This window comes from Bos taurus, chromosome 8 (genome assembly GCF_002263795.3).
Source record: "Bos taurus isolate L1 Dominette 01449 registration number 42190680 breed Hereford chromosome 8, ARS-UCD2.0, whole genome shotgun sequence".
Taxonomy (NCBI): Eukaryota; Metazoa; Chordata; class Mammalia; order Artiodactyla; family Bovidae; genus Bos; species Bos taurus.
In genome coordinates this window covers 31194490-31221818 of record NC_037335.1, presented here as the reverse complement: position 1 = coordinate 31221818, position 27329 = coordinate 31194490, and the positions used below count along the sequence as shown (strand labels likewise).

Here is a 27329-nt window from a genome sequence, read left to right as displayed (position 1 = left end):
AAGTTTTACCTGTTTATTGCTACCAACCCATCTCCATGGAGAATTCCATGGACAGAAGAGTGTGACAGGTTACAGTCCATGGGGTCACAAAGAGTCGGACACAACTGAGAGACTAACACTTTCACCATCACCCTTACCCCCCATCCCCTGCATACATGCGTGCTCAGTCATGTAATCCCATGGACTGCTGCCCGCCAGGCTCTTCTGTCCATGGACTTTCCCAGGCAAGAAAAATGGAGTGGGTTTCCATTTCCTTCTTCACAGAGATGAAATTTTATGAGCATAAGAAGAAAGATGAGTTCTGATTAACAATAATCAGTGTTCTAAGTACTTGCCATGGGAAGCACTTTAACACATACTAGCTCAGTAAAGAGATAACTTGATGAAGAATAAATGATTTGAGCTAGGTCTCAAAGAATGAATCCAGGGACAGGTTAAAGAAAAGGTTATTTCAGAAAAAGGTAAGTGTTAATAGAATCACGGAGGCCAGCATATACCAATCATGTTTTGAAAATTATAAACAGAGTGATAGGACTAGCACTTCTCTGAAACAGAACTGGAGAATCAGATTGGAAAACTCAGGGCCAAGCTGTAGACTAAGCAAAGCATGGACATGTTTCTACACAGCAGAACACCTAAGATGCATCTGAGTAGAGTGGCATGATTACACAACTAGTCCAAACGAGTAGTGTTAGTGACACAAGTGGATCAAAAAACTTAAAAAACACAGAAGTCTTACACTTGGAAGCAAAATCAGGACTCACAAAGAACCAGCTTGCATTTCACTTCCAGAGTTCTTGAGCACATCCAAGGCTTTCTTTGATCTCCACAAAAATATTTGACTTATCTTCCTCCTCTAACAAAGTCTGAAAGTGAAAGTTGCTCAGTCATGTCTGACTCTCTGCAGCCCCATTGCACCCCACTCCAGTACTCTTGCCTGGAAAATCCCATGGATGGAGGAGCCTGGTAGGACACAACTGAGTGACTTCACTTTCACTTTTCACTTTCATGCGTTGGAGAAGGAAATGGCAACCCACTCCAGTGTTCTTGCCTGGAGAATCCCAGGGAGGGGAGAGCCTGGTGGCTGCCGTCTATGGGGTCACAGAGAGTCAGACACGACTGAAGTGACTTAGCAGCAGCAGCAGGACTATACAGTCCATGGAATTCTCCAAGCCAAAATACTGGAGTGGATAGCCTTTCCCTTCTCCCAGGATCTTCCCAACTCAGGGATAAAACCCAGGTCTCCCTCACTGCAGGAGGATTCTTTACCAGCTGAGCCACAGGGGAAGCCCCTTCAAACATGGTATTTAACACATACCAAACACTAGTTTTTCTAGGTCAATTGTTTAAACATGTAACAGAATACAACATAAGTAGACAATCTAGGGGCTTTCCTGGTAGCTCAGATGGTAAAGAACCTGCCTGCAATGCGGGAGTTCTGGGTTTGATCTCTGGCTTGGGAAGATCCCCTTGAGGAGGGGCATAGAAAGCCACTCCAGCATTCTTGCCTGGAGAATCCCCATGGAGAGAGGAGCCTGATGGGCTACAGTCCATGGGGTTGCAAAGAGTTGGACATGTGTGAGCAACTCAGAACAGCACAATCTAGACCAAGGACAAAGACAAGAACAATAAAAGGTCTTCATAAGAGACAGGAAATGTGAAGTGGGGCTTTGAACCAAGGGCATGCTAGGAACCAAGATAACCATTTTGACCTGCTGATTGCAGAATGAAAGTAAACTCTTTCCCTTCTGGTCTCTGCTCAGGACACACCCTGGCAAAACAGGGATGCTATGCTATGCTAAATCACTTCAGTCATGTCTGACTCTGCGACCCCATAGACAGCAGCCCACCAGGCTCCCCCAACCCTGGGATTCTCCAGGCAAGAATACTGGAGTGGGTTGCCATTTCCTTCTCCAATGCATGAAAGTGAAAAGTGAAAGTGAAGTCGCTCAGTCATGTCCAACTCTTAGCGACCCCATGGACTGCAGCCTACCAGGCTCCTCTGTCCATGGGATTTTCCAGGCAAGAGCACTGGAGTGGGGTGCCATTGCCTTCTCCGGACAAAACAGGGATAGACACCCTCAGTGATCACAGAGCACTGCCTTGTGGGAGGACAGTGCTGCTAGGTTATATGAAGTTCAAGCAAGGGAAGTTTCTCCCTTTAACTAACCAGTCTGTGCCCAGGCTAACCATTAGCTAGAGCAGTGGTAAACCATGTCCCAAATGCTATTCTCAACCACCATCCTCTTCATCTCCAATTATTCTCCTACAAAATTTTGAAATGCTAGCCACTCAGGAATTAGAGATACCCTTTGTATGGGGACTTCAATGTTTGCTTGTGAGAAACAGAAGTGCCATGGTCCTTGCTCCCCTCTTACAGAACTTTGTAACTGATAATGATATGCACTCTCCCTAACCAGGGAGGAAGACCTTTCCCTCATGTTGCCAAACCTACCCAAGTCCTTCAGTGCCCCTTCCTCCAGTTCCCCGACCTGGAGTGTCTGTCAGAATCAGGGCACTGCTGGTGGATCCACGCAAACTGTCAATGGGAGACATTCACTCAAGGACAAGAGGGCCCCAAGCGCCCTCCCCTCAGCTTCTGGGTCTTACATCAGGCAATTCTTTCCCCTGCATCCCACTTTAAGGCCTTTAATTCCTTCTATTCCTTCTTCCTCAGCAGCCATATTCTGATATTGTTTGGGGGAATGAAAACACTGTGTATTAAAAACTTAAACTTCTTCCTCCAATACTTTTGCCAGCAGCTACTTTGAGAGTTTGCTTATATTTTACTGTGGGCTGGGGAGGGGGGAAAGTTGTTTGTTTGTTTGTTTGTTTGTTTGTTTAGGAGAGGGAAAGAAAGAAAGATAGGTGAGGGGCAGAAGGAGTGGAGTGAGAACTATGCAGTGCATAGAAAAACAGGTATTCCACAGTTCCAGATACAATCTCACTACATATTTATGCTATATTCACGTAAGTCCACCTAACCTTCCCTATACATTCTTCCAAGACAAGATTTCTTTTCTTTCTTCTTTTTATCTTTTTTGCTTGCCATCATTTATGTATGTGCTGAAACCAGATAGATGATTTTGCCAAGAGAGGTGATCAGAGTTATCATTTCCTATGGGCTACTCTGCATTTCCCTCCATGACAGTCAAGGACTTTATGTAGAGTTTCTGAGTTAGCCAGAAGTCCTGGGTCAACCTGCCCCACTTGCCAGACATACGTGGCCATTCTAGCCTGAAGATGGAGCAAAGAAACGGCGCAGCACGTAGTATGGGAAAAAGACTAGGAAATGAGCAGGCGAGGGGATGGAATTTGCAATGCTTTCTTTGAGAGTGAAGACTGGAGTAAGATAGAGATCAGTCAAACGATATTTAAGAAAGTTTAATGAGCATAAACCTAAAGCTCCATAAATGAAATAAACACTTCAGTCTCCTTTCAGTTGCATATTTTAGTTGCCAGTCTGTGCTTCTTCCAATACAGCCCATTCATCATTAATTATAGTTCATCCACTGATCATGTTATGAAAATCAGCTTTAGACTTCAAGTCTACCATATAATATGTACTGGCAATCTGAAGAGGGCTGACAGGAAAGCAAAAGTGATTGAGAAGTTGATAAATAAGCTACGGACAGAAAAGACTGAGTTATCAGGGATGGCGCATTTTGCTATCAGAGAGTAAAGACAACGTGACTTCATGCAACTGTCTGATCCCTTAACTTCCACAAACTTCATTTCCTTCCTTTGTCAAAAAGGTGTTGAGAGCACTTCTAGATGAAGTATGACAACAATTCCGAGAATGAGCTGTGGTTCTTCACTCTTTGTAGTAAAACAATGGGTTGGAACTGGGGTTCTCCCTGACAGTCACAGTCAGATGGCCCTTCCCTTCAGTTTACCTTAGCAATGAGCTCTCTTAGTCTCACTAACCAGAGTCCTTAAGGTTATGACATGTCTCGAGGAAATGTTTGTACTCACTGCTCCTTCTCTCTTTTTTTTTTAATCCAAGGCAAAGATTAAAAGATTTCCAGGAATTTAGCTCTTATCTACTTTTTTAAGAGAGGCATCAAATCATCTTTGACAGTTGTGAACAACACTGGAGAGAATAACAAGGACAGAAACAGAGTTGGTATTGCAAGGGAACTGCTACAATGGGGATAAATATTTTCACTAAAAGGAGAGGGTTGTTTGGTGGAGGGAGAAGGGAAGACTGGGGAAGATCCTACAGAGGCTGTCCTGACAGTCACTGAACCGCTAATCAATCATCTATTTCCAGGAAACATTCACTGTCTAAAGAGTTCATGCAGAACACAGGTGGAAAAAAAAAAAAATATTGGGCCAAAGAGTACTCTGGTTATCAACTCATACCTCATTTATCAAACATTACATCTATAACTCTAGGTGTTGAGTACTTTGTTAATACTTTGATTATACGTCAAGCCAAATCTACACTCTATAAACTAAAATATCTAGATTATGGCTTTACTTCACTTTTTCATCATGCCACCTCTAAGGATGCTTCTTAAAGGATTTCAGATGGTTCACAGATTAAAGTACAGAGGAAATATTCTCTGCATGGTATCAACTGGTACCACAGACTATTCTGATTATCATTAGTACTACCTAAGGTAGAAGTCAAAGAGATAAACAGGGCCTTAGTACTAACATTTATGAAGATTTACTGTTTGTCCAGTAGATGCTGTTCTCAGGTTGATATATTGTGGAAAGTGGGCTTGATTAAATAAGATACATATAATATATTCTTTTTTATAATAAAGACTATCTTGGGGAGTAACTTCAATTGAGTAAGAGGTAACTTTTCTTCAAGGACATTCTGGAAAGGTTAAAACCATTCTGCTAGCTTCTACCTAGATACCAAGCGTTCCTATGGAAACCATCCACTAGCCCTAAGTTTCAGCAATATCTACAGGAACAAACAGCAGCAGCATTCTGCCCTTCAACCCCTTAAAACCTTGTGTAATTTTCCTACTTCCTCAGAGAGTGAAAAACATCCATGATTTATCAAAATTCTCTTCAGTTCAGTTCAGTTCGGTCACTCAGTCATATCCGACTTTTGGGACCCCGTGGACTGCAGCATGCCAGGCCTCCCTGTCCATCACCAACTCCAGAAGTTTACTCAGACTCATGTCCATCGAGTCGGTGATGCCATCCAGCCATCTCATCCTCTGTTGTCCCCTTCTCCTCCTGCCCCCAATCCTTCCCAGCATCAGGGTCTTTTCCAATGAGTCAACTCTTTGCATGAGGTGGCCAAAGTACTGGAGTTTCAGCTTCAGCATCAGTCCTTCCAATGAATACCCAGGACTGATCTCCTTTAGGAGGGACTGGTTGGATCTCCTTGCAGTCCAAGGGACTCTCAAGAGTCTTCTCCAACACCACAGTTCAAAAGCATTAATTCTTCAGCGCTCAGCTTTCTTCACAGTCCAACTCTTGCATCCATACATGACCACAGGAAAAACCATAGCCTTCACTAGATGGACCCTTGTTGGCAAAGTCAAAGTTAAATAAAAAGTCTGAAAAGAAGGAAAAGAGAAAAAAGTTGCAGAAGATGAAAACTAGCATTGGGCCCACTGGTATTATTTTTGGTTTCTTTTACCTTGATCTGGTCAAGTCTGTTCCAAAATGATTCTATCATTTATTTATTTGTAGTTACTAAGTACTTATAAAGGTCTTATTATTTATTTATATGTAGTATGTGAGATTTTGTAAATTCTGCTTTTTTTCCTCCAACGTGTAATTGGTCTTGTCTTTTTGTTTTCCATTGACTCTAAGGAAGAAAGTATTTAACTTTCATATTCAATAGTAGAATTTTTATAATAGTCTTGGGGCTAAAGATATTCTCCTTTTCTCTAAATCAACTTTTTCTTTCTTCCTGCCTTCTTTCCCTCACTCACCTCTCTCTACTTTGCTGAGTAACACTCCTGAGCTAATATTATTTCCCTCACCTCTGTATGGGATAACACTTCTAAGAGGGGACTAGAGAAAAGATATTGTATGACAATCCTAGAAAGCATTCATCATAGTCCTCCTTTTAGAAATGAGGACACTGAAGTTCAGAAAAGTCACCTACTGGCACAAGGTCACAGGGCAACTAAAGAGCCTCTCGATAAAGGTGAAAGAGGAGAGAGAAAAAGCTAACTTAGAATTCAACATTCAAAAAACTAAGATCATGGCATCTGGTCCCATCACTTCATGGAAAATAGATGGGGAAACAGTGGAAACAGTGACAGACTTTATTTTCTTGGGCTACAAAATCACTACAGATGGTTACTGAAGCCATGAAATTAAAAGACGCTTGCTCCTTGGAACAAAAGCTGTGACAAACCTAGACAGCATATTAAAAAGCAGAGACATTACAATACCAACAAAGGCTGGTCTAGTCAAAGCTATGGTTTTTCCAGTAGTCATGTACGGATGTGAGAGTTGGACCATAAGGAAGGCTGAGCACTGAAGAACTGATAATTTTGAACTATGATGTTAGAGAAAACTCTTAAGAGTCCCTTGGACTGCAAGGAGATCCAACCAGTCCACCTAAAGGAAATCAGTCCTGAATAGTCATTGGAAGGCCTGATGCTGAAGCTGAAGTTCCAATACTTTGGCCACCTGATGCAAAGAACTGACTCACTGGAAAAGACCCTGATGCTGGGAAAGATTGAAAGCAGGAGGAAAAGGGGACAACAGAGAATGAGATGGTTGGATGGCATCACCGACTCAATGGATATAAGTTTGAGCAAGCTCTAGGAGTTGGTGATGGACAGGGAAGCCTGGTGTGCTGCAGTCCATGGGATCACAAAGAGTCGGACATGACTGAGCTACTTAACTGAACTGAATAAAGCCCATAAGGTACAAAAATTAAAGCAACACGATTTAACTATCTGCTGTAAATGGTTATGTTCAAGACACATTAATGGGGGAAAGATCATGCTTGGGAATGAGTGTGGTTTTGCTCTTTAATGGATTTATCATTATTAATTTTTTAAAAATTACATAACACAAATTTTAAATACATACACCACCTAACACTTTTGGAAAAGAGTGGCATATATAAATGTTTCATTCATTAATAAAACATTGTATGAGTAGGAATATTTCTAGAGCTATGTAACAGGAAAATGACAAAATATATTATTTTGACAGGACTGGTCAATTTGATAACTTTTAATCAAAAAAGTCATAAATGTGTGGGTTAGCTAATAGATAATAATGATCTATGCTTTGAGCTATTTCAAATCCTAAAAGATGATGCTGTGAAAGTGCTGCACTCAATATGTCAGCAAATTTGGAAAACTCAGCAGTTGCCACAGGACTGGAAAATGCTGGTTTCATTCCAATCTCTAAGAAAAGCAATGCCAAAGATTGCTCAAACTACCAAACAATTGCACTCATCTCACATGCTACTAAAGTAATGCTCAAAATTCTCCAAGCTATACATGAACCATGAACTTCCAGATGTTCAAGCTAGTTTTAGAAAAGGTAGAGGAACCAGAGATCAAATTGCCAACATCCACCGGATCATCAAACAATCAAGAGTTCCAGAAAAACATCTATTTCTGCTTTACTGACTACGCCAAAGCCTTTTGACTGTATGGATCACAATAAACTGTGGAAAATTCTGAAACAGATGGAAATACCAGAACACCTGACCTGCCTCTTGAGAAATCTATAGGCAGGTCAGGAAATAACAGTTAGAACTGGACATGGAACAGCAGACTGGTTCCAAATAGGAAAAGGAGTACATCAAGGCTGTATATTGTCACCCTGCTTATTTAACTTCTATGCAGAGTACATCATGAGAAATGCCAGGCTGGAAGAAGCACAAGCTGGAATCAAGATTGCTGGGAGAAATATCAATAACCTCAGATATGCAGATGACACCACCCTTATGGCAGAAAGTGAAGAGGAACTAAAGAGCGTCTTGACGAAAGTGAAAGGAGAGAGTGAAAAGGTTGGCTTAAAGCTCAACATTCACAAAACTAAGATCATGGCATCTAGTCCCATCACTTCATGGGAAATAAATGGGGAAACAGTGGAAACAGTGTCAGACTTTATTTTGGGGGGCTCCAAAATCACTGCAGATGGTGATTGCTGCCATGAAATTAAAAGATGCTTATTCCTTGGAAGGAAAGTTATGACCAACCTAGGTAGCATATTAAAAAGCAGAGATATTACTTTGCCAACAAAGGTCTGTCTAGTCAAGGCTATGGTTTTTTCAGTGGTCATGTGTGGATGTGAGTTGGACTGTGAAGAAAGCTAAGCACCGAAGAATTGATGCTTTTGAACTGTGGTATTAGAGAAGACTCTTGAGAGTCTGTTGAACTGCAAGGGGATCCAACCAGTCCCTCCTAAAGGAGATCAGTCCTGGGTGTTTATTGGAAGGACTGATGTTGAAGCTGAAACTCCACTACTTTGGCCACCTGATGTAAAGAGCTGACACATTTGAAAAGACCATGATGCTGGTGAAGATTGAGGGCAGGAGGAGAAGGGGATGACAGAGGATGAGATGGTTGGATGGCATCACCAACTCGATGGACATGAGTTTGGGTAAACTCCGGGAGTTGGTGATGGACAGAGAGGCCTGGCATGCTGTGGTTCGTGGGCTTGCAAAGAGTTGGACATGACTGAGCAACTGAACTGATGCTTTGGGACTAAAAACTTTCACATCTATTACCTATTTCGACTTTAAAAACCTTAGTTGGAAGATATTATCCCCATTAAGAAAAATAATTGTCAAAACCTAGTATCTGGCCTTAATAAAGGAAAGACTTATATCTCTAATTTCATTTTTTTCTCTTTCAAGTAGAGAACATTTTCCACAATCCCATTCAAATTCTTTAGCAACTAAACTATCTTCTCTAGTATTTAGAATCCCTGTATGGAAAGTTAAAGCTACTTTAATAATTTTTTCTTGTTTTCACTTGAAAAATAGTTAAGTTTTCTAAGTAATAACATCATCACAAGTGAAAGTTTCTCAGTTGTGTCTGACTCTTTGTGACCCTATGGCCTATACAGTCCATGGAATTCTGCAGTCCAGAATACTAAAGTGAGTAGCCTTTCCCTTCTCCAGGGGATCTTCCCAACCCAGGGATCAAACCCAGATCTCCCACACTGCAGGCAGATTCTTTACCAGCTGAGCTACCAGGGAAGCCCAACATTATCACAAAGTATGAAGAAATATGTGATCCATGGTCATCAGGGAAAACCTACCAACGTTTTTCCACTTTAGGACTTCCATTTCCAACTTTCTCAGGAGCTTATCTACCTGCAAAGGATCACTTCTGCACAGCTGGTGTAAACATATACATTCATTGGGATTTCAGTGCCTTATAAAGGTTTAAGATGATTCTCTGCTCTTAACTGACTTCTAATATTTAAGTAATTGAAAAGCATGATTTCTTTTGTAAATACCCATAAACCATTTTATTAACAAGTGGGGACTGAGAATGCTTTATAGGCTTACCCCTCCCAATGTCCAAACCTAGAAATTAGGCTTGCATGTACTAGTCATCTGCTCTCTAGTACGGAAAAACATCACCCTTCATCACACCTAAAGAAAAGCATGCTGCAGGATCCAAACAGAGGCCCTCACCTCAATCTTTTACAGTATGAACCATCAGGAGGCAGATCATACAACTTGAAGCTGATTTTATAATCAACTGTGATTGTCACTTGGGAGTAGTCCCCTTTAAAACCTAATAATGTTTCCTTAAATCCTTGGGCAGGGGGAGGGGTGGTGGAAGGGAAGGGACTAAAGCATTTAATCACTAGCAATGCATACAATTTCCACCTTACATTTCCCCAACTTGTTCAGTATCAATCACTTGATAAATAATATCTAAGAAAGGAGGATCTGACAGTCTGATCTCACCAACTTCCTTCTAGATGACTGTTAGTCTACCAAGCTCATGTCTTCATTCCCTCCCTTCTGAAAAGATTGTACCTAAAAAAGCTGAAAATAAAGTTTACTTTTCCTATTAATTGAACACAGAGGACTAGGAGAGATTATGGGGTGATGAATATTGAACAACTTCCCATTTACTTTCAAAATTAGAAACTCTGCTTATTATGCAAGAGATGGGGCTCAGATTGATGATAAAGCCTCTCACTAGGCTTAAATAACTCCCATACCAAAATATCTTATTTAAAATGTTAAGGAGTGACACATTTGCTTCATCAACGAATGAGATTATGTCGTTCTCAGCTCTTCTGGAGTAATTTCTGACTTTGCTTTCCATTCTAACAGAAAGTATGAGGACATTCCTAGGATGAGAAACTAAGAGGACACTTGACAAGTTTATTTCAAAATTGGGATATAATTTAAGACTGGTGACAGCACATTCTACTCTAGATGAGCCCCACAATTTCACTACAGGTATCATAGCAGCCCTGAAGTTATACTAACTTAAGAAATACTAAAAATATATCTATCAATTTACCTAGTGCCACCAGGAGCAGATACATCACCTCATTTGACACTAATGAAGCTGAGAGGAAGACACTATTATTTCCCTTTTACAGTCAAGGAGGCAGAGACTCCAAGAGGTCAACTGCCCTTCAGTCTGGGACCAAGCCAGGAAATGAATCCAGGGCCTTGAGACCCAGAGGCCCACGATGGATTTCAGAGAAATCTAGAGCTCCTTCAGTGTAAGACATTCATCAGCTCTGACTTACATTCATTCAAGGCAGTCAAAGTGGGTGTTGAGACTTGATGACTTTGTTACATGAATACCTGTAACATACAGAAAGGAAAAGCTATAAAAAAATTAACTACTGAATAGGACTAATAGGTACTTAACAATAAATGTAGATGACTGAGTTGAACATAATTCCCATTTTTTTATCCAAATGCCAAGAAACATTACAAATGTATATTTTAAAATGTATAATTCCTTTACTCATTAGCCCTAAGAACAAAAGATGAAGAAATTATATGCTCCCTAGCCCTGAATTTTTTTTTAAATGAGCCAGCATCCTTATCATAAAATGAACATCTGGCCTTAGATCTATTTTGATAAAAACTGTCTGAAGAAGAGTATTTTACTTGTCATTTTTTAAAATGTAGGCTATATAAATGGGCTTTCCAGGTGGCACTAGTAGTAAAGAACCTGCCTGCCAATACTGGAGTTGTAAGAGACAAGGGTTCAATCCTAGGTCGAGAAGATACCTGCAGGAGGGCATGGCTACCACTCCAATATTCTTGCCTAGAGAAACTGACAGAGGAGCCTGGTGGGCTACAGTCCATAAGTTCACGGAGCTGGACACAAGTAAACTGACTTAGCATGCACACAGGTTACAGACATACATCTAATTATAAGAAAAATAAGGGATGTATATAAGAAGTATCATAAAAGCATTTAAAAAATCATTCTGAAGCTAAAACTTGGGAAGTTGCACTTTTAAATGCATAGGTATCCAACTGTAACAAAACAAAGCCAGAATTCACATTCCTTGAAGGAAGAAAATACATAAGTTTTATAAAGTTCAGTGACATCTCTGAAATACCGGTAGTAAAAAAAAAAAAAAAAAAAGATTATCTAATTATTACATGTTATCTAGAGTAACTACTTCTTAAACAATTGAGCAAATTTATACATATCTGAGTGATATTTGGCCAGTCTAATTTGTACCTAGGGTAAGCAATCAGATGATTTAGGATTCTATTGTAAATTTATCTTTATAACTAATGTATAGAAAGTAAAAATGTAAACTTAAACTACTTCCTAGCTCGTTTGAGAAAATCTTTTCCTAATGGAACTGACGTATATTCTAATATACACAGAAAGGACAAAGGCTATGACTCTAAGAATGATTTACTTTAAAAACCAGGCAAATATTTAATCATTTAACTTACAGAATTGCATCAGAGAAGGCAATGGCACCCCACTCCAGTACTCTTGCCTGGAAAATCCCATGGACGGAGGAGCCTGAAAGGCTGCAGTCCATGGGGTTTCTAAGAGTCGGGCGTGACAGAGAGACTTCACTTTCACTTTTATGCATTGGAGAAAGAAATGGCAACCCACTCCAGTGTTCTTGCCTGGAGAATCCCAGGGACCGGGGAGCCTGGTGGGCTGCCGTCTATGGGGTCGCACAGAGTCGGACACGACTGAAGCGACTTAGCAACAGCAGCACAGAATTGCATGTTTTCCTCAAAAAAATATATGTTAGGCTATGTTTTTTTATGTATTGTGCTTGCTGTCTTACTCAAATGTGTCTGGAGCCACTGAACGAACATATTTTATACTCAGCTGAGAGATTTTTATCAGTACACTTAAAGGCAGCAGGGTGCATAATTAGGTATGCCTACCATCTGCATCGCCCTCCAGGTGCAGGAGACATTAGCTTTATTTAATATTATCACAACATTAATTTTACTCCATTAATTTATGTCATTTGTCCTTTATTTCAAACTCAGATTGCCAATACTAAAGCATTGGAGGTGAGGACCCAATTCTGATTTCAGTGAAAGTCTTATACACAAAATCTTAACCTCATTAACTAATACTCTTAAAATAGGAATTGAATGGCTTCCTTTTACGTTTTCAAAAGGAATCTACAAACAAAACCATTCAGAGTTTTTTCCAAACAGATAGTATATTGAGAGATCTTTTTTTGTAGGGCATAATGACAAGGCACTAGAAAACTTTAAATCACATTATGAACAAGCTATTTTTCTTTCAGTTCTTTTAAGTCCAGGAGTGTCTCCACTGAGTCATTAACACCATTCTAGTATTTGTAAATCTCCCTCACAGAGCGTAGACTTCAAGTTTTCATCCTTGGTAGGCAATGGTATTTTGACAATTTAATAACATTGCTTTTGCTCATAGTTACCCTAAAATTTACAGCAAATAACATGGTTTTCCACTTAAAGTAGTGAGATACAACTCTGCTGTTAAGCACACTTAAGTTAAATGGGAGTCTATTTTAATGATAAATATTTAGTAATTAATAGCAGAGTTGTCGGAGAAGGCAATGGCACCCCACTCCAGTACTCCTGCCTGGAAAATCTCATGGATGGATGAGCCTGGTGGGCTGCAGTCCATGGGTCGCTGAGGGTTGGACACGACTGAAGTGACTTAGCAGCAGCAGCAGCAGCAGCAGTTGTATGAGGACATGATAAACACCATGAAGAGTCTATGCAAAACCACTCAAACTGTTTTGTTGTTTAGTTGCTAAGTTGTGTCCGACTCTTTGCGACCCCATGGACTGAGTGCACCAGGTTTCCCTGTCCTTCACTATCTGCCGGGGTTTGCTCAAACTCATGTCCATTGAATTGGTGATGTTATTTTGCATCCAACTTCAGAAGCAAAATGATATGGTTATATAAAAATGAAAACAAATCTATTTAAAGAAAGCTACTGAATTTATATTACTCTATGTCTTTCAGGATATACCACTACAATAACCATCACATTCCTTGACAGCTTATCATAGGCATGGTTTAAACAGTTATCTAATTTTCCAAAGCAAGGTAAATCTGTTAAGTTTTACTGAATGCATAAAAGACCTTTAGGGAAATGAAATTTAGAGAGTGGAATTTTGAATGCCAAATACTTCAGGGTAGACTCACGTGAAAAATCACAACTTCTAATACATCAATAAGAAAAAAAGAGAAAGAGTAGGTTTTCCAAGGGTAATTGTTTATTTCAGAAAATACACATGTGAGGAGGGGAAGGATGTCGGAAGGAGGGAGAAACGATCACGAAGAATCAGCAAATGACACAACTTTCCAAAAAATGTCCTTTATTAAATGAACAAGTTAAAGCACCCTCTTAGAAGCTGCCTTTTTGATGATGGTTGTAATTTTTTTTGAAACATCAAGAAACATTTTCAGTGAGAGAATTCTGAGGTCATTACCATTGTCTGTCACTGTCTTGAAAGAATTCCTTTGTAGGGCCTATGACTGAACTTACCAGTACTTGAATGCTAAATAAAATTCCTAGAAAAATGATAAAATTTTTTTCTAATTTACATAAAATGGAGGAACTATATTTTGAAGGCAAAAAGCTGCAAGGTCAATTATACAAAAATCATAGTAACCATATTTGCTTTCCTAGTCTCCACACACTTCATTTAGAAATGTTCCTGCCGCCAACATTTTTTCTTTACTTGAGGTAACAGAGTCCAATCCCGCTGTAAAAATAAAATAACTCCCTTTAGGAAGAGTCAAAGTTAAACATTACTTTTTGGTAGACAAAGTTGAGGAACATCTTTGCACAAATCAAATGCATTCCAGAATACTTGTCACTGACACGAAACAACACACCAGGGCTGCTGAAAGCAGGTGATGATAGTTTTGACATTTCCACACCTAGACCTCAAAAGCTTATTGATTCTCGTCTCCCTGCAGGCATCCTTTCAACTTCTCCACTCACCATAATGGAGATCTGAAGAAAGGCACTAAATCACCGTCTGGCATTCTCAGACAGTAAGCTAGATGGCCAGATCTAAGGCAGCTTGGCACAGTAATCTCAGAGCAGGGAAGAGCTTCCTTTGCTTCTTTGAATCAATCAAAATCTGCTTTATCAAGAGCCTTAAAATGGGAAAAAAAAATCTTTTTCTTGTCTTTCATGAATCTTAATCTTTCATGTTTCCAATTCCATCACTATTCTGATAAATGGGTTCTACTGACTTGCTACACCACACTGCAACATCAGCTGCTATGTATCAGTAGATGTTGAAATTAAACACATCATCATTTTCACCATCATCATCATTCAGAAGATGTCACAAAGAAACCAGAAACGTCTGGCATTCATCGATGTGATTTAATCACACAAGCAAATATACTGAACCTATTACAGGCAAGCCACAATCGTGAGTTGTACATGGTCTTGAGTTGCATTTGGCATTAATACTATAATGTTCAAGTCTTCAAACTCTTTGCTCAAACACTTTCTTCCTTCCCCACCGAGAAATCTTAACGTTTCCAAGAAGGAATAATATAAGAAGCATAAGCCTCTGTCATTCTCCAATGCTGATGTATCTATATTCTTTTCCTCTCAAATCTTCTTTTCCTTCCTTTCTTCCCTCCTTCTCTTCGTGTCCACATGCTTCGACTTTGTTAATTAACAGCAGTTCAGGAGGGACGCTTTCCCCTAGTATTCCACACCCCTAAGTGGCATTCCCACTGCTTTGTTTTGAATTCAATATAAAGGCCATAGCTAGCTTAACTAAAACAAGGTAATACCATGAAATTAACCACAACTTATAATTCAATCATCTACATACTGAATAAAAATGTATACAGTCTCTCGTATTTGCCAGGCACAGCAATGGTAGCTAAGAATATAAAAACATCCAAGATACTCTGTTAAGTGTGTCCTAGGGCTTCCATTGCAAAGTACTACACATGAGGTGGTTTAAAACAGCAGGAATTGATTCTCAGTGTTCTGGAGGCCAGATGTCTGAAATTAAGGGACAAGGTGTCTCCGAAGACTCCAGGGAAAAATTCTTCCTAGTCTCATCGAGCTTCTGGTGGCTGCAGATATTTTTTGTTTGTTTTTTGTTCCCTATCTTTACATGGTCTTCTATGTCTTTCTGTCTCTGCCTGGCCTTCTCTTAAGGATTTTGGGCCCACTATAATCCAGCATGACTTCATTTTAACTGAACTGACTACATCTACAAATACCCTGTTTCTAAATAAGGTCACATTCTGAGGTTCCTGGGAGACATAATTTTGGGGGCAATGCTACACAGAATAGTACAGTTACCTGTTGGGCTGCTGTCACTGTAGCACTCTCACACACGTACTCAAGCCAACATTCATTGGTTAACTTGCCTTCCTAGGGCATGCCACAGAGTGGCCTCCATAAGACCTTTGCTAGTTAAAACATAAAAGTGGGTGGCTCAGCTTCCAGCAGCCAACCATGAGAGGATCCTGACATGCCTTCATGCTGAAGGGCCATTCCTTGGCGACTAAGAAGTTGACTGTGTCACTGGGATCCTGAAATGTATTTTGCAGCATCAGGTATCTCAGTTTACAAGAGTTAGTTGGGAAGAATATCTCCTGAATTCTTGGAACATGTAGCTCTATCCATTCATTTTGTATATCTAAGAATCACAGAATTTTTATATTTTAGAACTTGACAATAAGATTTGGGATAAAATAACCTATCACTTCACACAGGAGATAAATCAGAGGGAATGCATATGTTCATTAGTTAATTAGGGAAAGAAGTGGCAGAACAAAGGTTCCCCAATTCCTTGTTCAGTGTTCAACTCATATTTCTCATGCTATTAAGAATAATTTTCATTATGACTTTTTCTATCTGAATATGCTTTAATTCTTGATCCCTCTAAAGAACAATTCAAAACATTGCTTCACTCATAGCATTTCAGAAAAGCACATACAGGCACAACACCTCTCTCTCTTCAATACTGTTTTCTTCCTCTATGCAGAGTTTATGAATCTTTAACATAAAAAATCTGGGCATAAAAAACATTGAGCTTTTCATAATGCAGTTGTCCAAAGTTCCTCTAACTGTAACTATGGACACCATATGTTCAGTTAGACATGATAAAAACCAATTTTAAATTGCAAATTTTGAACAATAAAGCTCTTTCCCAGTGAAAAGAACAGAAAATAATATGCCTGCCTTTTTTTTTTTGGTGTACCATGAAACTTATTTATTCATTTCAATTCTGCATTTACACAAAAGTGCTGTAATAAAATATCTGTACACTACTTTTGTTACAAATATAGATAATATTCAAAATGACTTTATATATTCTAATGTAGGAGTTTCACGCTCTAAAATGGGAATGAACACATGATAATTCCTCACCAGTTGTCTCAATAAACAGTTCCATCTGTTTCCCTTATTCTTAAACTATTGTATTATAAGATGTTAATATAAAGCAATGAAATTAAGTTATGTTAATCCCCTTAATTTTTCTATCAATTTACTAATGGCATACAACCAAAATAATTACTAACACATTGCTTTTTTCTCTGTCATTAAGATTAATACTAACTGAAAACCAATTGCACAGCACACAGACACATTTTCAGCAAAGCATCCCTTAATACCAGCACTGACAATTCAGAGACCCTTCCACGCTCCTGAATGGTTAGCATGGAGGCTTTCTAGAGAAACCACAGTCAATACAGGACAAGGCCATCATTTTACTTATAGAAAGGTGACGTAAAATATGAAAATGAACCTCAAGATGTGCAATAAATGGTTTCTTTACAAATTTAGGGACATTGATTCCTATTGCTGCTATTTTACTCAATCATGAAGCCCATTTTTGGAGAAAACTATATATGTATATATTAGAGCTAGGAGATGCAATGTTTAATAAGTAATATTTAAAATAATTAAATATTGAAAGAATTTTTAAAGACTTTCAGTACAACTTTTCTTAGTTAGAAGTGGGGAGAGAAGGTAGATTAACAAAATACATTTTTATAAAACTCGAGATTTTCTTCCTTATACTTTCATTTTTCACCTTAATTTCATGAAGCCACTTTTCCTCGGTTAGCTTTTGAGTGACTTTTTCTTTCTCTACTAACCACTGATCACACATTAAAATTTGCCCACCTGATTATAAAATGTCAGGTATCTTCAGGAAGAAAGATCAGCTTTATCTATGCAAACAAAGAGCCCTTCTCTTTGAGTTTGCATCACAAAATATAAAGAGAATGGGAATGTGATGCTAGGGTGTCAGTAAGAAAATCATTTCCATATGACAAAACAAACTTAAATATTATTTTTTTTCCTACAGTATTGAAGAGCCCAGTGAACACAGCCTGGGAAGAATGTGCAGGATCACTCTCTTTATAGTGTGGGATGAGAGGGAGAAGTTGTAGTGGCTCAATTCTGGCAGCAAATTCAGGAGAGAACCATCAAAGTGACAGTGCCTTTTGTCCGCTTAAGGATGGCAACGGCTTCTTCATGGGTTACGCCTTCCAGACTCTGCCCATTGACAGCAATGATCTGATCACCCCTCTTTAGACGGCCATCTTCGGAGGCTGCTCCCTGCAATTATAAAGTGGGCTTATTTACTACTCAAAAAAAAAAAAAAATGCTGCCTCACAGCTACACAACAGAAAAAGATCCAAACAAGAATGTAAATTGCTCTGCGTGTACACACACATTGCTCTCAGTGCTCCACGGGTGCTCCACAGCCATTAAGCAATGATGAACAGACACAAAGGAAGCCTTGCTCCTAAATGGCTTTAGCACTGAGATTCCAATTTGAGGGAGAATTTAGCAGTCAGTAGATTAGTTGGATGGTTTTTTGGCTGTTCAGCACAGCAGTTGGTGGGAACTCAAATTAATAAAGAATATTTGGGAATATGCCTAGTAGGAATGATTTCATAGAATCCAAGATTTTTTTTATCCTGTAAAGAAGACCTACAGAAAGAAAACAAAGGATTAGTAGTTTTGTAGGACAAAAGCAGTTTTATAGGACAATGACATGAGGGCCACTGAACCCAAAGTTCTGCAGAAGCACAAAAGCCCACATGTATGTTGACAAGCGCAGGATGAGGCCCAAGTCATGCAAACTCTAATCCTAATTCTTTCTGTGGCTTCAAAAAGGAAGCTTAAGCTGCTTGATTCTTTACTTCCCAAGCGTAGATGGAGTCTTCATATTCCTTATGGGCCCTAAATGATTAAGACTAAACACAGACACTGCTGTTTGTAGAAGAACCCTATCTTAAGGCATACTTACAGTAGGCAATTATGCAATTAAATATAAGATAAAAAATATGGAAAAGTTAATGAGGAATCCATAATGATGAAATTCTTAAAATATGCTCTAACTAGCATGCCTTAAATAAACTGTTCTGAGGCTGAGAAAAAGGATTGCATGACTCTTTTATTTACTGGCAAATGCTATTTGTGTTTTTGGACATACCAATGGCTTTAAAAAAATCTCACAAAATAGGCTTATTGTTAGATTGCTATAGATATAGCACTTTATATTGGTTAAAAAATAATAATAGAATGAAACCTCCATAGGTAAGTACTCAAAAAGAATGATACACTAATCTAAAGCCCCTAAATGAAATCTTTTAGTAGGTTAAACATATTGTTTCTTTGTGCTGCAAAATTTTGAGAATCTGAATTTTCTCCTGTAGGAAATTTCATCTAATTTTATAGTTCCTAAAAATTGTCTTCACAACAAATTACCAAATAATAATTATATGGGTTTAAATTATTTTAACAGCCTCACTAATGTTTTAATAACTTGCATCCTAAACATTCTTCCCATCCAACAGGATGCTATATGATTATAACTATATATAATGGTTTTCTTTTCTTCACTGAATCCACATACACTGAATACACATAGCTCGTTTGTGGTAGGTGACAGGGCTGCTGGATACGCAAAAAATTTTAGCAGTTATTTTTCTATTCCATTTAATGAAATGAAACTTGCAAAATAAACACATCTTAGCTATTCTGCATATGTATTACATGTACTCTTCTGTGCCTATTTTATATTTCACAATAAAAAATGCAAAAAAAAAGAAATGCCAGAGCTCTTTAACATACACATATTTAAAATGTCCTATTTTCAAAAGACATTCAACTATATGCATCTTGTTTGCAAAGGAAAACAATCAGGCCTGACTGTCTAACTCAAGTTCATGAATTTTATGTATATTGTTGAGAGCACCCATGGAACTTCAGTTTGAGCCTATATTCCTTTAAACATAACTAAACCTCAAATTGGACAAAAATACTTAATGACCTGTTCCTGTAGGGAGTTGTGCAAGAAAATAATCAAATGTTGACCATTTGGCATTACCTCAGGCCATAAACTAATAAGCCAGCTGCTGACCACTATTAGTGAACATTTTGGGGGGGAAAGGGTAGTTAAAATTTGAAAGCTTACCTTCGCAAACACTGTTTTAACGTAAATGGGTAAGTCTCCATGAGGACTGCCATATCCTCCTACTATACTGAAGCCTAAGCCATCTGGTCCTCGGTCTAGGGTAATAGACTTACACTGAGGAGGCCTACAGAAAAGGCAAGAAAACAAGAGCCATTAGATCTTCTATGTGTATCAATGGGTTATCTGACACCCACCTAAAGCTGATATAATTCTCTGTCACCAACAGTGAGAAAACCATGGGTATTCGGGGATGCTTCAATTGTCAGTGTCTGCTGTGCTACATATCTTAAATTTACATAATCTAATAAAGTCCTACTTAACTCCCTGATTCTATTACCCATGTATACTACCCTTAACCTAACATATTTATGGCAACTTCTCATTGTACACTGTAGCAGCTCTTTCTTTTTCCAGTTCATTTAAAGTGAGAGGAACAAGCACCAAAGACTAAGATGGAATAAGTCATAAACATCAGTATTCCCAAGCTCAGAGACAAAAATAGATAAACAAAATAAAAGCAGCATCAAATAATTTAAAATTTCTAATATGCTCCTCTCTTCTCTCTCTATATTCTAATTCTTTTGTACTCAAGTTTTGGGTAATTGTCAAGTTTTTTTACTCAAAAGTATGATCTATTAAATGATTAGGTAATATAGACATTTTTAAAAGGATAGACTGACCCCAAGACTAAAATGTTCCTTCAAAAAACTCAGGAGATGAAAATGTAGGAAGAGCAGTAGCACACATACATGCCTGTCTGTCATGTACCTACCTACCTGTCTTTGATAAACTAAATCCATACCGAACTTAAAGAGCTTAGACACACCTGGCTTTCAGATTTTATACTTTATCTCCCATCATTTCACCTTGATGTGGCTCATAGGGACATACAAATGATAGTATGTGAGCTCACCCTAAGTCATCCTGAAATATACTACTTGACGTCAGCCCAGTGAAAGAAAGACTAGAACTGGCAGGCTCCTGTTGATGACCTGTGACCACACTCACATCTCCTCCAGCAACCACCTGAACACAGAAGAAATATAAATAGAAAAACACGCTCATGTGGCTAGGAAGACATCAGTAATTCTTCTTCAAAAAGAGCACTGGGATTAAAAATGTGTATTTCATCATTCACTTAATCATTTTTGTTAACATAAATTTCATAAGGTCCAGAGGTATCTTTGACACTAAGGATATTCTACTGATTCCATTCTATCAAGTTCTTGATGCTTTCAAACATGGTATCACATGCAATTGATTTCTAAAGATCTTTAGAATACAAGCCACTCAATCACACCACTGAAAATTTCAGCAATTAATCATATTCTGCCAAGACTGAGAATTTTCCCCCTTAGATATAAAAACTATGAAATAATACATACATTAAGAAAAAAATGTGACAGAATGTATTTCCTATGTACTTTCTTGGAACTCTCAATGTAATCATTTCTGTTCAAGGGAAACAGTAAATAAAATACGAGCAGGAAATTTCACTTTATAGTTTTAACATCAAAGCTCATGTGTCCTCAAGCTACTCACAATCGGAAGAGTTGGGATAAAAATCTTACCTGCATTTCAATGGAGCCAGAGGCATTTTTCAGTAAGTTAACTGCCTGGGTGTGAGTCATCCCCTCAGTGGATGTGCCGCAGATAGTGACAATCCTATCCCCAACCTGTGATGGAGAGAAATAGCCATCTACTACAAAGCCATGGAGAGGGGGACCATTTGCTTCCCCAGCCTCCACGCGACACATATACTGCTAATCAGCACCAGAAATATAACCAAGGAAACCTCCGATTCCTAGCAGCAGCAACCACAGAGAAGCTGCACATAATGGCTATGTTCTATCATCTTTGGGACCAGGGGCAGGGAACCAGACTTCCCTTCTCTGCATTTCTCCAAAGAACACTGCATCTGTTATCATTTGTGAACAGGAATTCCTCTGGATATTGTTATTACATACATTATCTGTGACTATAAGTCAAGGGTTGGCAAACTGTGGCTGATAGGCCAAGACTGGCCCCCCATTTATTTTGGTAAGTAAAATGTGGTTGTAGGACAGACACAATTATTTGGCTGCATTCACAGGGTAGAGTTGAGTAACTGCAATACAGACACATAAGCCCTGCAAAGTCTAAAATATTCATCTTTAGAGAAAAGTCCTTTAGAAAAAGTTTTCTAACCCCTGTGTTATCCGTACAATTAGTTCTAAAGTGCTAGTCAGAAATTCACATATCAAAGGGAGATTGAACCATTACTGATTTACATAGCATTTCCAAGCAGTGGTCATTGTTTGAGACAATTTTAAGGCATGAGGCCATACAGATTTTACTGTGTAGAGACTGAGTTACTAATGGAATAGTCACATGATTTCAGAACTGGGCAGTTAGCATAAAGTCTATCATAGTGCTCTACAAATGAAAAATCCCTCAATTTTGAAGCAAGTTTTGTAGTTTCACAGTATAAATCACATTTACATCAAACTTCTGCAAAACAGATAAATAAAATAAATGCAACATAAATGATAATTTGAAATTTAATAAAATACCAAAAAGACATGTAAATAAAAAATTTCACTTCAAAAAAATAATCTTACTTCACTCTGCCAATACTTTCTGAGAGTACTTTCTGCTTTCTTTTAACTTCTTCCACAGGATTTCAAGCAAATAAAAATATTAAAAAACAACTACAAATTATCCCATTTCATTTACTGACAAATTGCTTACAACAGCAAATTCTTCTTTTAAAATTTCTTCATTTTTTACTCAAAGCAACCCCTGTTGCAGCCAGATTAGCTGATTTAAAAGCTGATAGAGACATTTCAAACTGCTTGCAACAGTTGGCCAGATGCAAAGGGCTTATAAAACCTATTGGCAGATTTGCTAAGGCTACCAGGGACTTTGTAGAACTTACTCTGAGTTTCTGCGTCTGAGCTGCAACTCCATTCGGGTGCATCATCGCAATAAATATAGGAACATCACCCAGTGGACTGCCCACTCCTCCAGCAATGCTGATACCCAATGAGTCAGTGGGCCCCTGCCACAAGACAGACAGAGTATTTTGGTCAAACTGTTATCTTTCATTGGCTTTTGTTCTCTTTGGCACAGCATTCTATAGTTAATTCTGATCTAGACCTGAGGGAGGAAAAGGATGCCCAAGAAAACTGCATTAATTTATCTGATACAAGTCCTTAATGTGACTTAGAAAACTAAGCATCTGTTCGGGAGGTAAAAGAAACCACAACAGGCTAAATAAAAATCATGTTACAGGGAATGAGGACAACAGGGACCTGCATTCAAAGCCACAAACCCACACTAACAAATGCTGGGACCTGGAACAAGTCCACTGCTTTCAATGAATCTCTAGCTCTTCACGGACAAAATGGAAATAACCGGGCCTCTTACAAAGAGCTGCAGTGACTACTGAATGAAATGGCGATGGTATGAAGTGTCTACAAGCGTGCTCAGCACTTAAATTTGCTTTTCTTTTCTCTGTTGTATATAGCTGTCAGAAGAATCTGTTTCAGAAGAATGGGAAACTTCTTCTGAAAGTCTGAAGAAGGCAAAGGTTTACTGATCCATAAAAGAAGTCAGAGAGGCCCGGCATATTTTGTGTGGGGCTGGGTTGATACCATTTTGGGCAAAAAAGGGTATACCAAAAACGATTTTTCAAACAAGGAAATTCAGCAGAGTCTAGATTGTGCTATTTTCACTGCATGTAATACATATTTTATCAGATGGTCCCATAAAGCAGTGAGGCAGCTAACAGGAAAACATGCAGACGACCTTGGAGCCATCAGCGTGTATACTATTTTCTCTCTCCCCATTACCTTTTTAATTTCAACAGTTCTTAATCCCTGTATTTCAGATGCCACTGTAAATGAAAAAAACAAGAGAAAAATATGATTATTAACACATTTTTAATGTTAATAATAGTTTAAATTTTAGTTGATTCTAAAACTAAATGGGACTAAGTACCTAAGTGAGGTACCCCAATGTTTTTGGAAATAGGGTGTTCAAAGTTACTAGCACACATGATTACATCTGTCTTACAGAGGGGCTCCCAACTGAAAAAATGGCACACCATCCCATATCTTCCTTCTTATTTCACGCACCGCTTATACAACTGCATAATCCACTCTGAATGAGGCAAGGACAGGATGTGTTTTGGACAGAGAGACACATGTGCACAGCTGAGAGGAATAAAGTCATGGAAACATTAACAAGAATCCATGGACTTAAGTGCCTAAACTTCTAGAATATTAGTCACTGCACACAGAGACTGCCATATGGTTAGTTTCTTCAATTTGAACAACTTTCAACCAATGCTCCAAGCCAAAAAACCCTCTGCATCATGATTTCATGTAATTAAAACACAGGAGGATCATATTCATTTTCTCAATCAACATTTTTGCAATCTTATGAAAAATAGATGGCTTCAACTAATGGCATCTTCTGATTTATTGCTATTACATTAAATAGAGAACAGGGATAAAAATAAAACACACCAATCTTCTTCGTAAGAAAAAAATGACAGAATACTGATTCTAATGTTAGTAGGTCTCCCAGGGAAAACATCAATGGGACACGCTGCCACAGGCATTGCTTCATGCTGTTCTCAGTTTTTGCAGGCACTCGTGTTTGCACCTATGTTAGAGTTTAGGATGATTTAGAGGGAAGAAAGCTTCAGAGGTAAAGTAAAACAGGGGGAAAAAAACCAGTGTTGATGGCCAAAATTCAATCCAGTAAATCATGCTCAATGTTTCAGTCCAATCTTACATGCATTCTTCTTTGAACTACTTTCCAGTAACTCAGGTGTACCGGATCCCGAAAGTGGAAAAGTGAATGAGGACAGGCTGGCTTCACTCATCTACAAAGACATAACAGTTGTCTTAAGAGAGTTTGGGAAGTAATAATACCCCTTAAGTATGACTTATTTCATAATTACTTTAATGCACTTAGAAATACTTGTTAAGCAATAGTAGCATTTGATAATTAGAAAGGTAATCAATATACACAGTTTCCACTGAGTTTTGTTTTCAAGGAAGAATGTGCCCAGCGACATAACTAATTAAAGGTAAAAGAATTTGATTCCAACATAATCTCACCCAAGCTAATCTCTAAATTTAATCTAGTTGCACACAGATGCGAACTTACACAACTGCAGAAATAGAGCCAGGGGACAGGAAACAAATGGTAATCATTTAGGGGTGACTGTGAGGTCTTTAAGACAGGCTATCACTGTGTTTTATATGTAGTGGTGAGGTTGTACAGTTCACCTACACAAGATTCTTTTCAGTTGAATGCTGGCTGATAAATGTTTGCTATAAGAATAGTTTAAACATATGCTATCTTGGTAGGCTTTATAATGTATTAATTGGTTCACTTTTGAGATTATGCAAAAAGAATCATGTCAGAAAAGAAGAATGGTTGGGATTGTTTCTCAGAATGACTCACAAACTACTTAAGAGCTTCACCTTGCTTGCCTGTCCATTCCCATCTCTCAAACTCTGTACCCTAGCTGCTATGCCATGCTGCCAGGCCTGCATACAGGACCTTGGACAGACTGACAGGAAAGGCCATCTTTGAACTCCTTTCGGCCTGTGAACTGCATCACCTTGATGAATTCCACAGCTACGTACCTGGCTGCTTTGAGAAGGTCTCCTCTCCGAATGGAATGGACCAGTTTTGACTCTTCCAACTTCCAAGGTTACTGTACCTAGGGAACACTAGGGGGAGGTTGTTTGACAGAAACATTTAAATAAAATGCTACAGTCAGCTTTAGGATTACATTTTATTCTTTACGGCTGGGTTTTTGAAAGTCATGTTTCCTTTGGAATTTCTACAGGCAAAGATATCTCCCATCCTTTGTGGAAAGGTTTTTCTAAAACATTAAAACTAGTAAAAACTGTAACAACAAATCAGTAGTAGTCTGTCTTACTAGCTCATGATTTACATGGAGAGGGTGTCTGTCCAGGCAAAGAGAAGTGGAGAATCAACCAATTCTCTCATGCAACACACTAATGTAGAGCCAAATGAGCTAAGGAATTTGGATTTTAAACAACATAACAAAAGCAATAAATAACCACTGCTGCAACAAGTTGCTTTGCTTTCAATAGCAGAGGTACTCAGATAACATAAGCTCTCTACTGCCACACTGCATCTGAATAGACCTATTACGCAATATTTAAGCCATACTGCTGTAGACATCAAATGAGAATTGAGGAAAATTTCCCTGTTGCCCTTTACAAATAAATCACAGGCATGCAAGAAGTGCTATACAGTCTAATGTGGAAGCAGCAAAATGAGGGGGGTGAGAACCGGCTTTTTGGAGTCAGATACACTGGTTTAAATCCAGTCTGTGTGATTTACTCGCTGTGTGAACTTAACAGACATCTACCTTGATAAGTCTTTTATTCTGCATTTTAAAAAACAGAGATCATTATAGGCTGCTGTGATAGAATAATCCACATACAATGCTCATCAAAATGTCAAACACATGCAGTATTGTCAACTGTGTTGCTTCCAGATTTTCCATTATAACAAAGAGCACTGCAATGAACTTTACCTATGTAAAATTTTTTGTGTACTGAGGATTACTGATGCAAGACTTTAAAATGAAGAATTACTAAGTCAAAACAACAAAATGCAGCAGCAGTTACAAATAGCAAAGCTACAGGGATATTTAAGGCTCTCATCATATACTGGCAAACTGGTTTTTAAATGAGGATTTAACTGGTTCTAAAATTATCTATGTTACATTATGGATGCCTCCTTCTGTATCTTTGAGAGGTTTTTGTCTCACAGAATTAACTATCATTTTCAATTTATCTCCTGAAGGAAGAGACTTTTCCTTAAAGAACTCTAATTACTTTATTTTTTGAAAATAACTCCAAGAAGAAATGATATTTTAAGTGTGCTTTATTAAAAACTAAATTTATATATACATACCAGGTCCTATGCAAACCAGAGGTTAACTACAATATGCTCACTTGAAATCCCTCTGTGAAGCTCAGCTTAACAACTGAAGAGGTTCTGACTAGAATCTGAGACCTCTGACATTATCCACTGCTGCTTAATAATATCATGAAGTTATATGCTCATGTTACTGAACGTGTACCACACGACATGGATTCTGATGGCAACAGGTGTCTAGTCAACTTTGAACTACACTTCGGGTCATAAAAACACGTGTTAGGTAAAGGAAAACAATGAGATAAGAATTGAGAGGAAATACATCTAAATTTCCAAGAACTGTATTTTTAAGTGACCAGCCTGTATTTTATAACTCACTTTTTAAATTAGACCGGTGCTGCCTTTCCAATCAGCAAATGATTCTTCATGGAATTTACTTTGGAGGAAAGAGACTTCACAATGTAAAACGAACGTATTTAAGCTTAGCAACTATACCTTGGGATGGAGGCCTTATAATTACTGAATTAACAACAGTGGTAACTGTTGAAGGA

At 38.4% G+C, this 27329-nt stretch overlaps 1 protein-coding gene and 1 long non-coding RNA gene across 16 annotated transcripts in view; both read right to left on the bottom strand.

The window, feature by feature from the left end:
- Positions 1 to 3369: 3369 nt before the first annotated feature.
- On the bottom strand, positions 3370 to 10859 carry LOC132345940 (uncharacterized). Its single transcript, XR_009495538.1, has 2 exons — positions 10684 to 10859; positions 3370 to 5528 (listed from the first exon to the last, which is right to left on the bottom strand). It is a non-coding gene; the product is annotated as an uncharacterized lncRNA (long non-coding RNA).
- A 2876-nt stretch (positions 10860 to 13735) lies between these two features.
- Positions 13736 to 27329, bottom strand: part of MPDZ (multiple PDZ domain crumbs cell polarity complex component) — a 175293-nt gene continuing 161699 nt past the window's right edge. For 8 of the 15 annotated variants that reach the window (XM_010807804.4, XM_010807808.4, XM_010807810.4 and 5 more), the window contains 9 exons: positions 25506 to 25592; positions 24643 to 24733; positions 23979 to 24056; positions 23694 to 23737; positions 22778 to 22900; positions 21432 to 21536; positions 20774 to 20886; positions 19861 to 19984; positions 13736 to 17993 (listed from right to left, as the gene is read on the bottom strand). In XM_010807804.4, coding sequence (XP_010806106.1) covers positions 17847 to 17993; positions 19861 to 19984; positions 20774 to 20886; positions 21432 to 21536; positions 22778 to 22900; positions 23694 to 23737; positions 23979 to 24056; positions 24643 to 24733; positions 25506 to 25592 — 912 coding nt within the window. In that variant the 3' untranslated portion in view covers positions 13736 to 17846. The remainder of the gene's footprint in view (positions 17994 to 19860; positions 19985 to 20773; positions 20887 to 21431; positions 21537 to 22777; positions 22901 to 23693; positions 23738 to 23978; positions 24057 to 24642; positions 24734 to 25505; positions 25593 to 27329) is intronic. The other 7 variants (XM_005209940.5, XM_010807811.4, XM_024995850.2 and 4 more) reach the window with 2 other exon arrangements.